At 41.9% G+C, this 14,609-nt stretch overlaps 1 protein-coding gene across 1 annotated transcript; it reads right to left on the bottom strand.

Annotated features, from left to right (window-relative positions):
* Positions 1 to 4,666: 4,666 nt before the first annotated feature.
* Positions 4,667 to 12,934, bottom strand: stard7 (StAR related lipid transfer domain containing 7). Its single transcript, XM_080847656.1, has 8 exons — positions 11,732 to 12,934; positions 11,396 to 11,559; positions 10,680 to 10,729; positions 10,375 to 10,485; positions 9,435 to 9,517; positions 9,187 to 9,286; positions 8,812 to 8,896; positions 4,667 to 8,041 (listed from the first exon to the last, which is right to left on the bottom strand). The coding sequence occupies exons 1-8, from the start codon at positions 12,187 to 12,189 to the stop codon at positions 7,872 to 7,874; spliced, it is 1,221 nt and encodes a 406-aa protein (XP_080703782.1). The 5' UTR covers positions 12,190 to 12,934; the 3' UTR covers positions 4,667 to 7,871.
* Between the last annotated feature and the right edge of the window lie 1,675 nt (positions 12,935 to 14,609).

Here is a 14,609-nt window from a genome sequence, read left to right as displayed (position 1 = left end):
CCCCCCCCCCCAGCCTACTCCTACCTCCCCTTTTACCCAAGTTAGAAGGAGAACTCAGTATTAATATTCATGAAATGCGGAACTGGACGTCCCTCTACCAGACCCCCCCCTTTTCATCCCCCCCCCCCCATTTTGTACCCCTCCCAATGACATGTACCCCGCCCCACCCTATCCATGGTCCCCTCAGCAGCCCACCTATCCCAGGCCATCGGGATGGGCCCCCCCTCGGTTTGAGGGAGGGGCAGGGGGTAGGCGTTGGTTGGGAGGAGAGGAGTTCGGGATGGTCTGCCATCCAGTCGGACTTGCGGGTCCAGTCAGGACGACCAGCTTTGGGCGCAAGACTCTCTGCCACAAAGCTGGGGGTACTTGGGGCAAACGGAGAGGGGCAAAATCAGCAGAGGTGCGAAGAGGCTGATCCAGTGGGACAACTCGGACAAGATCAACTGGTTCTCCTTGGAACTCCTGAATGAGGTAAGGCTAGGTTAAGATTTGGTTCTTTGCCGTTGAGATGACTGACAGTCACGTTTCTTTCTTGGCTGGAATCAATGATTAACTACAGTTTTATGAATTTTTGAAAAGTTACATTTTATTTTCTTCCAGACCTTCAACAGGACTCCTGAACCCTCTTCAACCTAAGTGAAGATACAAAGTAGGGACGGTATTAGAGAAGATCGTGAAGTAAAGAACGGTCACCCTTGAATTGTCCTCTCTTAGTGGGTAAGACATACTTTGCCATGAACGGTGTCACTAACATTGGGCAGAGGTGAAGATGGAAAAAGACGGTTCAGACAAAACCAAAAATCAAAAAGACAACCAGAAAGGTAAGGCCAGGCAAAGTAAAATCACCACCATTTTATCATTTCATTCTTCTCATCTTTGTCAACCAGTCCCCTGCAGCCATCACCAAGGGTCACCCTCCTCTCAATCCCATATTTCCATTTCTATGGGAAACCACATCCCATTTCCCATCTTTTTCCTATCCATGATTTCCCATTCAATGACATAACTCTGCCCGTCTTTAATGTTCCAAATGGGCTGGTTTCATTAAACTAAGTGCTGCAGTTGACAAAACCCATACAGCTGATTTGGAACCCCAGTCATCCCATTTCCCTCTTAAAGTCCCTCAGGGGAAAAGGGCAAAAAGAGTTAAATGGATAACAAGATCACCGGCAACACTTGATGGCTCGCATCTCTAGGAGTGTTTCTATTTCTGAGGAAAAAAGCTCAGTCTCCCAGTTGTTTGGTTGACCATTTAATCGTAGAGGTCACTGTATGTTTGGCCCAAGATGAGAGCCTATCTGTGGAAATGGTCAGTGGTGGTTTGCTGGATGGGGACGTTTTATTTTCTTTATCTATCTCTATCTTTTCCCCTGAGAGAGGAGCCCACTTCCTGTCCATTAGTGGAGCATGAGTGAAATCTATTTAGCAGCTATTGACATTTTGAGGTTCTTTAACAAGACAACCATCTCTCTCCTAAACCCCGTTCTCATTGATTTCTGGAGAAAAGGAAGCCAATTCATTTCCAGTCTTAGTCATTTCATTATCAAACCATTCATTCATTACCATGTGGCTTTGCTTTATTTTTTTACCAGGTTTTCTTTTGGGTGGAAACGAAACAAAGACTCTCAGCCGTTTTTTAAAAATCTTAATTTACTAATAGAAGGGAGGTGCGAGATTTTGGGGGGGGGAGGGAGTTGGGTTAGGGGTGGGGTTTGACGCAGTTGATGCGCAAAAAGGGCGGTGCCCAGCATCTTCCGCAGTGAGAGTATGACCTATGACTAATCTCTCTTTTTTTATTTTGCAGATGTCCTTAGTCGCACTGTATCACTTACACTTACTTTCATTGTGCCAACAGCAGCTCAGGTCCAGCAGCCACAAGATCTTCCAGAACATCTACGGATCTCAAACTCGAAAATCATCTTCGCCACCTTCCATGCTTCATGAGCTCAATATTGAGGGAAGAGCGGTGTGTTCAGATGCTCTGATGGGAGGCCCTTGGCGGACCGAGCACCACACCCAAGGTCATCCACATCCATGGAAGTATCACTGCTTCAGATATATTTTCAAAAAGACCAACAGGTGATCTATCTACATCCATCCTCTTTTGTGGTTATCCATCCTCAGTCCAGTGAATGACTCCTACTCATCTCGCATGTTCATCAAATGTGTCTGTTGCATTGCTGGTGGATTGTATAGGGACTTCTCAACTTCATCAGTCGATCATCTCCGACCTGAGCCTTCTCACTCTCTACCCCTCCCTCTCTCTGTCTTTCTCCTCTCCACTCCCACTAGAGAGAGCAGGCTCCTCACTGATTCCAATGCTGAAGCTGAGCTCTTCTACCTGCCCGGGATTCCATTGTGCTTGATCTAACCATGCAGTTCCTCTCCTGTCCATGGTTGAGCCAAGCACTTTGGAGACTTGTGAGCGTTTTCTTCATCCTTGCAGCCTCTGGTCTCTCTCTCTGTTTAATTTAGCACTCTAGTCAAGACTATCTTTGCAAAGCTTCTTTTTTTATACTCCTGTTTCTAACTCAACTGAAGGGAAAATGCTGTTCGCCATTGTAATGTTGACCGGAGCATCAGACATCAGACAAAAGTAACATCAAGGCATATTCCCCTATTTGAAACTAAGTGCATAGCATTGAGACTTCAGTTTAATGATGAGAAAAAGAGAAAGAACAAAAGGAAAAAATAATCCAGAACAAAGGTCACTTCCGGAATGAGACTGGATATCTAAACCATCTTAGCAATTGCAATAGTTAGGCTTGAGAATTGTGATTTGTATTTCTGGATAATGGTGCGGGTGAATGCCTATTGTATCAATTTTTTTCAATAAAGACAGAGAGAGAAAAAGCACAAAAATAAATGACTTTAAAGTGTGTGTGATTGAATGACTAACACTGCTGTCTTGACTAAATGAAAAATACATAGAAAAATAAGTGTGGTATTTTTGCTTAATTGGGCTCCATTGATTTGTAATAAATCACCAAAACACACTCCAGTGTAATATAATAACAGGCTGCATTAAAAACCTTCAAGGGGAGACTGAGAGTAACCGAGTCCTACCCCTCCCAGTCTGACAGGCTCATCGACTGTAGACTGTATATATATATACAGTATATAGTCATTGGACAGGCTCTTATGGGCCATTCATCTTCACAGCAGCCTGTAGTTTCACTACTTCACCAAAGGAGGGCAGGCATAAGCCCAGAAGAAATACACTGTACCAATGAAGCTTAAATGCTCAACAGCTGGTTACGAATTTGCATATACTTAATTTAAGTACATGCAAAACACAAAGATAACAACTGTTGTAATACGGAATTTGATAGCCAATAGCATTAACGGTGCCAGACCAAACCTTTGCCAAAGATTGGACTTGTTGAAAACGTGTCCTTTAGTTTAAAGAACCATACCATTACAACTCCTTTGATAATGCAACAGTGTCCATAATAAAGGCCCACATGCTGTGGAGTGGCAGTCGTTCTGTTGTCAGCCAGTTTGATGACAACATTCCCTGGCAACCAACCAACCAACCTAAGCTCTCCAGCAACTAACGGGCACTGCAGTAGCAAAGACACACAACTCGTCACTACCTAACGGGGCTCTTCGACCAGGATTTTATATCACGTCTACACACATTTAGAATCATCCTCAATTCTGAAACCAAGACATTTTCACTAAATCCAAATCATTGCATAATCAATTCTGACTGTATTATTTTGAAAATAAATTAACTTGAATCAGAACAGCTTACTTAAGCATCCTATATATATTCAGTATTACATATCCCTGGCTGTGTAGTTTCAGCTTAATTGTTAAATCACAGAGGGTGTTTTAAAATCCGTCTTATGTCATTCTAGTGGCCTGACCAGTGTTGACTGCTGATCTGTGAGCGCATACTTTGGCCACTTGGCTGGTGCTCCAGTTTCTGCCTGCCTTTCTAAGCTGCTCCATTCATCACCCCACTGACAACAGGCAGCTTGGATCTCCACGACTCAGATTGCACCATAAAGGGCAATGGGCTGTTCACACTGCCAAGCAGTAGGCTACAGTATAACAACAACTGCAACTATAATGATATGACTGTCCAGACTGACCAAGTACAGGGAAGACCTCTCAGAAATATGATTCATGCTTTTCAATGTGACGCCTTTAGAATTTGATTAATTCTTATTGGCTGTCATTTTTTTTTTAATCGTTCACACAATCGCTCTGAAAGCGATGCCCATCGATCTTCTTCATGACATTATTGTGTGTGGTGTGGACATTGCCTTCGTTATATGCTAATATTTACAGTTATTGTTGTAGTTATCGTTGGCAATGTGGACAGGCCTCATCTCTTTGCCTTGGAACCGAACTGGCTCTGAGCCAGATCTGTTTCAATGTCAGTGGCTGTCAGTGACCGATCACCCACCAGCTGCTTCCATAGAGCATACTCACAAAAGGCTGCCGTGAGATTGCGCAAGGGTAGCCTAGTGTCAGAGACAGGTTTGACCTTGGTCGTTGCCCAACCAGCAGGGAAGGGAGGGTGTAGAGAGCATTATGCGTATCCTTTTTAGCGAGCTGACTAGACATCCGCCGGTGACATGATGTAATATTTTCCCAATACCGAATCAACTTAGACCACCAGGAGGAATAAATCAGTGAAGGCTGCTTACTCCAAAAGATTTATTGTATTTAATTAGAACTCTCCTTTTAACATTGACGCTAAGACTCACATAGCAACAATCCATGTTGGCTGTTCCATCCACTCTCCGAGTCTGTTAACCAGTTAGACAGATCATATATAGGAATCACGAATATTATAGCAGAAGGACTTTGCACACACCAATAAAATTGTTGAACCTATACACAGTAATGCTAATTGAAAAAGCTACCTTGTTAATAGTAAGTAGTTCCTAATTAGCAGGTGAGGAAATGCATCTTTCATAATAAAAAGAACATCTTGAATTCTTGAACAGTTACATTCTTAGGTATGGATCTAACCAAGCACTAAAGTCCCACCAGAAGTGTTTGATCAATTAATTAAGGAGTATACTAGATCAAACAAATATTCTTCACATGCCTTAATAAATCTTCACACACTCCTGTTCTTCCCATACCCATTGTGAGATGAACACCAATCAGAATGAGACTTCTTGTGGCCAAGTGTTGAGGACAAGGACAACTTGCATTCAATTCAAACACAACAACATAGTTTTCATCCACAGCAAAGACGACATACATTTTGAATCCTTACTGATGGGAGTGATGTTATAATACTGGCATACTTCAGTCAACACAACACCATTTTCTTTTGAAGAGCACACTTCAAGGTGAAGACTATTTTCAGCTGTGTTTCTTGGAATTTTCAATTGGCTGTCCAACAAAATCGGTTTTAAGCAGCGCTGTCTGATCCATATCAACTTGTTGTACGAGTAAGAAACACTCTCATACAACAACGCAACATAACATCAGTAACCAAAAGTACATTTTTCAGAAACTAAAGAAAGAAAGAAAGAATGCCGTCTTCCTTTTTCTCTCCGAGGGTAGATGGAATGACTGAAAATGGTGTGTTGGGGGTGAGGGGACAGCTCACAAATCAACAATACAGCTGAGGTGAAAGGGGACAAACATCCGAGTATATGACCAAAAAAAGAAAAATCATGCTTTTGGCAGACTGAATTTTTTGCTGCAATTTTAAACCACATTTTCAACATGAGTGAATAATGTTACAAAAAAGGTACACAACAAAATCAGGCATCTGTGCACACACAGTGTTGGTTATTCGATATTATGCTACAACAGCAACACACAAATTAATTTAAAAAAAAACACACACAAATGAATGAATGAATTAATTAATTCTCGAATTCCGTGAGGTTGTACAGGCAAATACTTTTCTCTATAGAGCACACAAAACTGCTTTTCCCTACAGGAAAAACATATTACTATAGTGCATTTGCTTAACATAGACTTAACTAGTGTTAACCTTAATCCCAATATGATAAAACGAACTTCAGATGAAATGAAAACGGATAATTTGACAACGTGCACATGAACAAAATGTTTTCTTGCTATTTTGGTATAACATAAAGAATGGAGTGGCACAGAAAAACAAAAGCCTCAAGAACAACATGTAGAAAGATATTAAACACAGAACAGACAGCACAAGAATCAAATTGGTTTTATAAATTTGGAAGGAAATAAAAAATAAATCTGTGACTAAAACCTGCAGGTAAAAATGTGTGTACACTGCTGTACAGCACAATTCTACCACAGCTTTCCAAGAAAAAGTGATAAAGGACTATTTTCTAGGTTACAGCCCATGCCAGTGAGTTTATTACTTGTGGTTTGAGGTCAAATAGTGGCAACAGAGCTTATTTCTTTTCCACAAACACCAATGCTGCCTGCAAGGTCATGTTTCCATTTCACCCAACTTGCAATTTGTCTGTAACAACTTCAACCTAGCAAACATGTTGAAAGATCTTTCCAGAATGAACCGTCAAGTGTGCTAGCAAGCATTTTTTTTCCTTAACTCTTAAATTTTACATTCTGTTACACCCAAAATATGATTGAACGTGTCCATACTCTGAACATATGCACCACCCTCCTCCAGGATAATAATCAGTTTAACACATCACTAAAACACATCACTTCATATTAGTTACACACAGAACTCTGGCCAAAAAGACTGAAAAGGTATACCACCCCCCAATTCACTTTTCCAGGCGATCCCAAACAACGAGTACGGGAGTCAGAGGTGTACACCTGTTTCGGTCCCTTTGTGAAAGTCATGCTTCGCATGTGTGGCATATGAAGCAAACAGCCAAGAAAACAGATACAGTACTGTCTGCCACAAGTTCTCCTCTTGAAAGCAGACTGATGCAGAGTTTCAGGTAGACAGGTCTGGAGTACCTGTGTGGACAACATCTGGGCACCATTTACAGTCTGCACTCAAAAGACATGAGAACAGATTCCCGGTCTCAAACAGGTTGCGATGTTTCCAGAACAAAAATGCCCCTAAAACCACAGCGACTTCTCCAACCGATAATGCTAGTGGTTGGCATAAGACACGCCCCCCTTGTTGGCACAAGGAGGATTGGTAATCTTTCTGAAGGCTGTTTGGCTCAAAGTGGCAGCTGTGTTTTCATTTGTTGTCCCTCTTTTTCTTTTTTTCTACTTTTTAGCAAAAACAAGAGACTTTCACAGTCTCAGGCGAAGACAGGTGTGAGATGAGGTTGTGCAAGAAGCAACCAGAGGTAGCTCTTACATTCTGCTTGAGGCATGAGCAGTGTTCAGTGTTGAAAATAAAATGCATATTGTTACCCGGAGCTGTGTGTTCCATCCTGCCGCCTGTAAATGTACAGACAGAGTGATTTGTCAAAGACAGCATAGCAGAATAATCATTTAGTGCTTGAAAGTGATTTCATACAAACACAGGACTTTCTGGACACACACATAAGGTTAGGAAGCAGGGGAACACAGTTTTGGCCACAGAAGTTCTTTGACAGTCAAGGGAAGAATATTTAGCTCATGTCTGCTACCAAGTTAAGCTGCACTCGTACAGAGGCAAGAGATGTCAGGAAATCAATCCCTCCTTTTGTAGAGGTTCCTGTTCCTGCAGCTGAGTGATGGCTCTGGCTTATCTCTGGCAAACTCGGACGTAATACATCTTTCCTTCAGTTAGCTTCATGAGTTCTCAAACAAGCGACAGAAAATAAAACAAACAACCGAAAAAGAAAAAAACATGCAATAGTCTTTTTTTTCCCCTTTCATGAGGAAAACACACGGCTGATGTGACTTCCATGTTCATTCAGGAACCTTTTTAGGTTGTTGTTGGCAAGGACGGTGAAGGGGTGCCAAGGTTCCCAAACATCTGCACCCCTTCAAGCATAGATCTGGCCCTGGCCCCCAAGGTTGTGTGTCTTGTCTCCACCCAAGCGCTCCGGATTGGGCAGAGGTGCTTTGACAGAGCCAACGTAATCGTGCAGACCGCCCTCCAAGTTCCTGGACCGTAAGGCGGCAGTATGCAGCTTCTCCAAGAAGTCCGGCATGCCTGTGGGGGCAGTGAATGCAGTTTTCAATTTGTTGAACGTTAAACAAATAGTTAATGCCATTAAAGTATGATGTGAATATGACACGATATGAATCTACATAGAAATATGAAATACTATGAACCAGTACTCGCAATACAAGTTGTGAGAATGTCATGGCCGAATTAGTTGAAGAAACCCTAGGTCTCATATGTTTGCAAGGTATCAATCACTAAAGGCCGAAACATGCTTCTTCGACTGCGTTCTACGACTGGCCACGCTGTTGCTTCGTAGACTCGTGAACCTTTATAGTTCTCCGTTGGTTGGTGGGTGTCGCAAAGCAATTAAAAGTTGATGGCAGACCAAACTCTGTAGATGGAGGTATTTGTACATAAAAGTAGTTTGTTTGATGTTTGTCTGCTTAGATTTTTTTTTTTAAAGTTACCTTGAAATAGGTGCAATGTGCAATGTTAAATACCCCGTTATTGTAACTGAAAAATACTTTTGAGCCGGCTATGTAATGTAAGCATGGTATTGCCCACAAGGTAAACAGCATGGGTTGGATCAATCGCAGCCCTGGGGTATCCGTGGGCTCTCCCGTCATTTCGATGGATAGTTGCAAAATTGGGAAGGTGCACGTCAGGCTGCTCAGACAGGGTTTGCAATGACGGAGAGGGCTCTGCGTGTCTGCGTTAACGGACGACCATTAATTGGGCTTAAGGCCCCATCTCCAGACTGAGTTCACAGTAATTGCCATGATGGGAAAAGGTAACCAAAAATAAGAAGAGCTCACCGCTGGAGACCATCCAGCTCACACAGTATCTGGGAAAGACAGTCTGGGGGTCATCACTGTAGGTGAGCAGATAATCAAAGCCATTCTGCAGAAAATACAAAAAAAATGGAAACAGTTAGTTAAATACAGTCTACTTGATGTTAAATTTTAACTTTAGTAATCATATCTCAAATCAAAAACGTCACTGTAGCTCAAAGAGTTAAGCAAGGAGCAAACATCATGAAGGTCATGGGCTTGATACAAAGGTGAACACAAACTAAGTTAAAATGTGTAACCTTTAGTGAACTGTAAGTGTTGCCAGTTGCCCTGGATATAAGTATCTACTCAGTAAATATAAAATCTGAACTGCATCTTGAAACAGGAGAGATGTCCCACCTCATCAAAGGACCGATGGGGCCGGATCACCATCCTGGACTGGTAGGAGTGTACTCGAACAAAGTCTTGGGTCTCAGGGATGCTTGGATGCTCCACAGCTCTGGACAAAACAAAGCATGAACATGAACACATACAAGTTTAAACAGAACCAACAAGAAGAGGGTTATACAAATTCGTATACAGTATATCTAGCGATTTCAGTAAGGATAAACAGTTTCTGAGCATTGTACTCAGTTTGTGTTCATTACCTTGACACTAGGACCATCAGGTTTTTTTCCGCATCCACGTTGTAGCGACGTACATACACATAGTCCCTTGAATACATGGGGTACTGTGGGGAGACACAAGCGTCAGTGGCAGAATCCTACAGTTCAACTGGCTTTGGACCAGATCTGCTTTTCTGAGAATCAACTCATACCATGGATTAATAGCTGAGGAGAAACTACTGCTGCATGAAGGCCAACCAGTACATCCCCCTTAGCAGTGGCATATACTCATATACAAAAACAAGCAGTATTTTACTGTTTTTATTCACTACATACTATGCTCAATCCTATGACATAAAACCCATTCTGATTTCAGGCTTTAGAGTTTAACCTCTCCCCCAGACAGGATAACATAAGGGACTTAGACAGGCTAGCTTAGTACAGTCCGTAGATAATTTAATTAGTCTAGACAGACAGAGATAATTATTCAGCAGTTGGCTGCAATTTGCACCTTAAAAAATTTGATAAATTGAGGCCAAAAATATGTATCTTAAATTTCGCATTTTAACATTCTTGAGATATTGATAGCACCCGCTATAGATAGAAGTTCATGAAAATTTGGCATGCGCCCAAAGAACATTTTTGTGATTGTGTGTAGCGAGTTTGGTCACGTTAGGACCTTTACATCAGGATCTTGTATATCAATATTGCATTTCACAGGAGAAATTTGAAGAACCACAACAAATACAATCGGGATCCAGCAGCCTCTCTACTTTGACCCCAAAAAAATCTCACACGCACCACACATCTTTAGCGACAATATTATTTACAGGAAGAAATGTGTATCATGCGTTGGGTGACTTATCTTTGTCGTAATTAATTTGTTGGGACGGCTTTGTTTGGCATATTTAACTTTTTTAACCCCCATATGTGCTAGCTACTAGTGCCTGATAAATTAAACCATTACATTGCAGAGACTCACAGGAAAGTGTGTTGCCCAATGCACCACCTCGGAGCCGGAGTTGGCATCCCTGTCCACCACCTCCAGTTTGATAACCAAAGCATCCCAATTCTTCCTGTACTCTGTGTCCAACTGGAACAGAAGTCGGTGACAGGGAGAGACAAAGAGAAGGTCAGGGGCTAAATTTAACACACCTCCTTCTAAGCAGTGCAGGTGGGGGTGTACAATGCATCAATACTAGTCAAATGAAGTGCTACATCTAAACTTGTTTTTCCTTACTGTGTTAATCAACAACATATTAAGATTGTGTGACATTTTTAATTCACCTGTACATTGAAGAACTGCCTAGGGGTGATATCAGTATAGGAGCCAAATACTATAGGGGAAGAGAGAGATCACAAGTCAAAACAAAGACACATTGCAACGCAAGCAGAAAGAGTAGGCAAAATTGAAAAACCATATCTTCCCAATAATAAACTGCATCGTATATAGACCGCAGTATATGAACAAAACAAACCCACGTACAGACCACACCCTATTAACTGCAGTTTGTTCTTATTATGATTACGTTGCTCGTGTTAAACCATGTAGTTGTGGTGTGAGTGGTACTAGCCTTTTAAAAGTTGTACGAAGTAGGGATGGGTATTTTAAGCAAAAATACTACACTCCTACCCCGCATACACAAACACACACACACACACTTATTGGCTACCTCAATCCCATTCATAGTGAAAAACATTTCTTGGCTTTAATTTAGTGTCGCTAAAGTTAAATCATTAACTGGTCCTTTGGCAACCTAGTGTGCTACCACAAATGACCATCCTCTGACACCCTTGCAAAGGGAATTAATTATCCCATGTTGTTGTACCTGATACATTAACAAACTTGTCTTTGAAAGGGGAAGAGATTTACCATTCGTGTTAACTAACTTTACAGGTGAAAAAAAATGCATTTCCCAATTTTAGGCCGCACTACACTTTTATTTTCAATGTAAGTTGCTGTTTGTGTCCTGAAACTGCTACCCCTGCTCCATTTTCCTGACCTCTGTACTCAAACAGGTGGCTTCCTTCAATTGGTCGTCTCCACACCATGAAGGACTTCTTGTCAATGACAACCTCCCAGCCAGCATCCTTCTGCCCAGCAAACTTCTCTGGAGCAGCACTCGAAGTCTTAACAGCTTCCAAAGCCTGGAGCTCCCATGCACACCTGTACAAATGACCAAACATTCAAGACATAGATAAGCCATTTGCCAGTGCAAAAGAAAATATCTGAATTCTACTCAGTCACTGTTGGCTAAACTAAAGTCATATCATAGACCCCAATATCTCCACCAACTGACCTTACTCATAGGTCCTGAATCACCTATGGTAGGGCTTACCTGCGAAGCTCCTCATCTTGAATCTTCCCATCATCCCACATGAAGACCCCCGCCAAGGCAGCGAGCAGTTTCCTAGTTGGAGCACCTTTGCTTTGCAAGCGGCGCCATATATTACCTACAAGAGCCGATCTGGTGCGCTCAGAGTACAGGTTGGAGTACAATTCACCGATCTGAAAAGCACGCCGAAGCCTCTGGCCCGTGACAAAACTACAGTGATTGGCAAAAATGGACATCATGCCTTGCTTCTTCCCCGAGGTCGTCGCAGCTGTACCTTCTGCGGCTCTCTTGAACCATTCGAGCATCAGGCCCACACGTTGGCCTAGCCATGCAGCAGTTCCGGGTTTGGCGTTGCCCTTGCTGTTGCCTGGACAGTCCCTCAAATGTCTGGTCGAGTTCTGTAGCCGAACTGCGCGGATACCAATGTCGCAGATAGGGCGGCGTTGTATGGACGGAAACATTTTTGACCACGAATTTGTGCACGGAGCCACGCAACGTAAATTGTGTTTATGGCGCTCTAACTATGACTAACAGCTCGTCAAATCGTCGGGATTGTCTGTCCACCAAGTCCTTTACGTGTGATAATACCTCTCACTATCACTTGTTAAAAAAAAGTTGGCTATTAAAGCAGAAACGCCACATGCATCGCAGTCATGAGCTGAATACCACTCTGCTAACATTAACTAGCTGACTAAATCACCCAAATCAATGGCAGTTATTATGTCTTTAATTTCAATCGATCTTAAATCTCTAACGACATGGGGTATCAGGTTTCCAATGTCACTTTGTAGGTATGAAGATTATAACAGTGACGCAAGGTTAGGTCAGAACACTAGCTAGCTAGCTGTACGGTTAGCTCGGATCAATAACTGCATCAATGGGCCGTTGGGTTATTATAACGAACTTAGGTAGCTAACATTACTTCGTGTTTTAAACAGCTGACTGGGCAGCTTTGTCAGTGCATCTTAGTAAAACAATCTTAAACACGTAACATTGACATTTCACTGGCCAAACTGACGTAGCTAACTGGTAACGTTAGGTGCTTCGCTCGTTAGCCTAACGTTACATAAGTACAAAACTTCTCCGATCCGAAAAGACCAACTGTTTTTCTTACATAGGCTGAAGAAAATTGCTTAAATTCCCTTTTCTTTCCTGTCAAGGTTCGTACAGGCCACTCTTATTAGCGACGACTCCTCACTGCATGCTTTTCACGTTACAGTGCGCTGCACCTGAGCATTATGGTACATACCCACCCCACTCTGGCGGTGGATATGATTCTCATTGGTTCTAATCTCAAGGTACCCAATTCTGATTGGACTTCCTATTTGTCCGTTTGACTATATTACTCACCAGCAAGTTCATAGGACCCCGTTATCAAAAAGGTGAAAAGACGTCTACGCTTCTGCCTGGTTAGACTGGTCAATTGTATAAATTGAGCACATGAAGAGTTCTCGTGGATTGATGATTGTGTGTCTGCTATCCTCCTGTCTGCCAGGTTTACCTCTTATTACGTCTCTGAAGGTATGTCATAGAACGATGGACCGCCAAGCAGACCAAAAACTTGTGACCTTTAGCCCTCCTATTATGTTTTGGGTCAATTTGACCCCAGTCTGTCTTAATTGTATAAAATATATAAGAAATATCAACGTTTTCATTACATTGATACTATTACGTCTCTGAAGGTATGTCATAGAGCGATGGACCGCCAAGCAGACCAAAAACTCGTGACCTTTAACCCTCCTAATATGTTTTGGGTCAATTTGACCCCAGTCTGTCTTAGTTGTATAAAACAGGGGTTTTCAACTGGTTTTGTCCCAGGGACCACTTTTCAGACTAGAAAATATTCGCGGCCCATTGATGTACCTGCATGCGCGTGTTTGTAACCGCCCCCGTCGCCACGCCCCCTCCCCCCGCACAGATAATCTGCCTGTAGCAATTGTCAGTGTAATTTCTTTGCTGAATATGGGTATACATTAGTATATTTCAGGCCATGTGGCTATTCAGACTATTTAGATTGACATATTTTTCTTATTTGAGAAAGAAAATATCAATATAAAAAAATATTTAAACTGATCAACATAGGCTCATGTCGTGGACCCCCTGCAATGCGGCCGCGGACCACCAGGGGGCCACGGACCCCTGGTTGAAAACCCCTGGTATAAAATATATAAGAAATATCAACTTTTTCATAACATTGATACTATAGATCATAGAAACGTTTTCATTACATTGATACTATTACGTCTCTGAAGGTATGTCATAGAACGATGGAACGCCAAGCAGATCAAACACTCGTGACCTTTAGCCCTCCTATTATGTTTTGGGTCAATTTGACCCCAGTCTGTCTTGACCCCAATCTGTCTTGATCTATAGTATCAATGTAATGAAAAAGTTGATATTTCTTATATATTTAGTTTTTTATTCTTAATGTTATAGATAACAATAATATGTACTTAGAAATAATATGAAGCCATAAAACACCAGAAGGATATCTCTATACAATTTTAGGTCAATCAGTGAGATTTTATGGTGATCTGCATATTTCTCCATAGTCACGTAACATGACACATGTTTTTATTATAATATTGTTTTGGAGGTTTTAATTGCTGGGGTCAAATTGACCCCAAGGATAAAATATGTTAGTAAATTTGAAGGTAATAGGAGGGTAAACAACGTTACTTTTTCAAGTTTGTCAAGTTAACTTTGAGTCCAGTGATTTCAATCAGTGAAAATCCATGAGCCATCCCCACCGTCCACACACACACACACAAAGACAACATGTGCAAGTGTAGCAATTGCCCAGCATTTCCTACACTGTTCTGCGTTGGCCTATGAAAGAAAGTTGCTCAGTAATGAAAGTGCTTTCCCACTGAATATTGAA

This window comes from Sprattus sprattus (assembly GCF_963457725.1).
Source record: "Sprattus sprattus genome assembly, chromosome: 11".
NCBI classification, from domain to species: Eukaryota; Metazoa; Chordata; class Actinopteri; order Clupeiformes; family Clupeidae; genus Sprattus; species Sprattus sprattus.
This window is presented reverse-complemented; position numbering and strand designations above follow the sequence as displayed.

What these genes read in the sequence shown, in the direction of transcription:
- stard7 (XM_080847656.1), bottom strand. Translation starts at nt 12,189, where the DNA reads ATGTTTCCGTCCATACAACGCCGCCCTATCTGCGACATTGGTATCCGC. An exon ending in GGCAGTTCTTCAATGTACAG is followed by an intron (nt 10,486 to 10,679) that starts GTGAATTAAAAA and finishes CTTCTGTTCCAG; the next exon opens with TTGGACACAGAGTACAGGAA. An exon ending in ATTGGGCAACACACTTTCCT is followed by an intron (nt 9,518 to 10,374) that starts GTGAGTCTCTGC and finishes GTCTCCCCACAG; the next exon opens with TACCCCATGTATTCAAGGGA.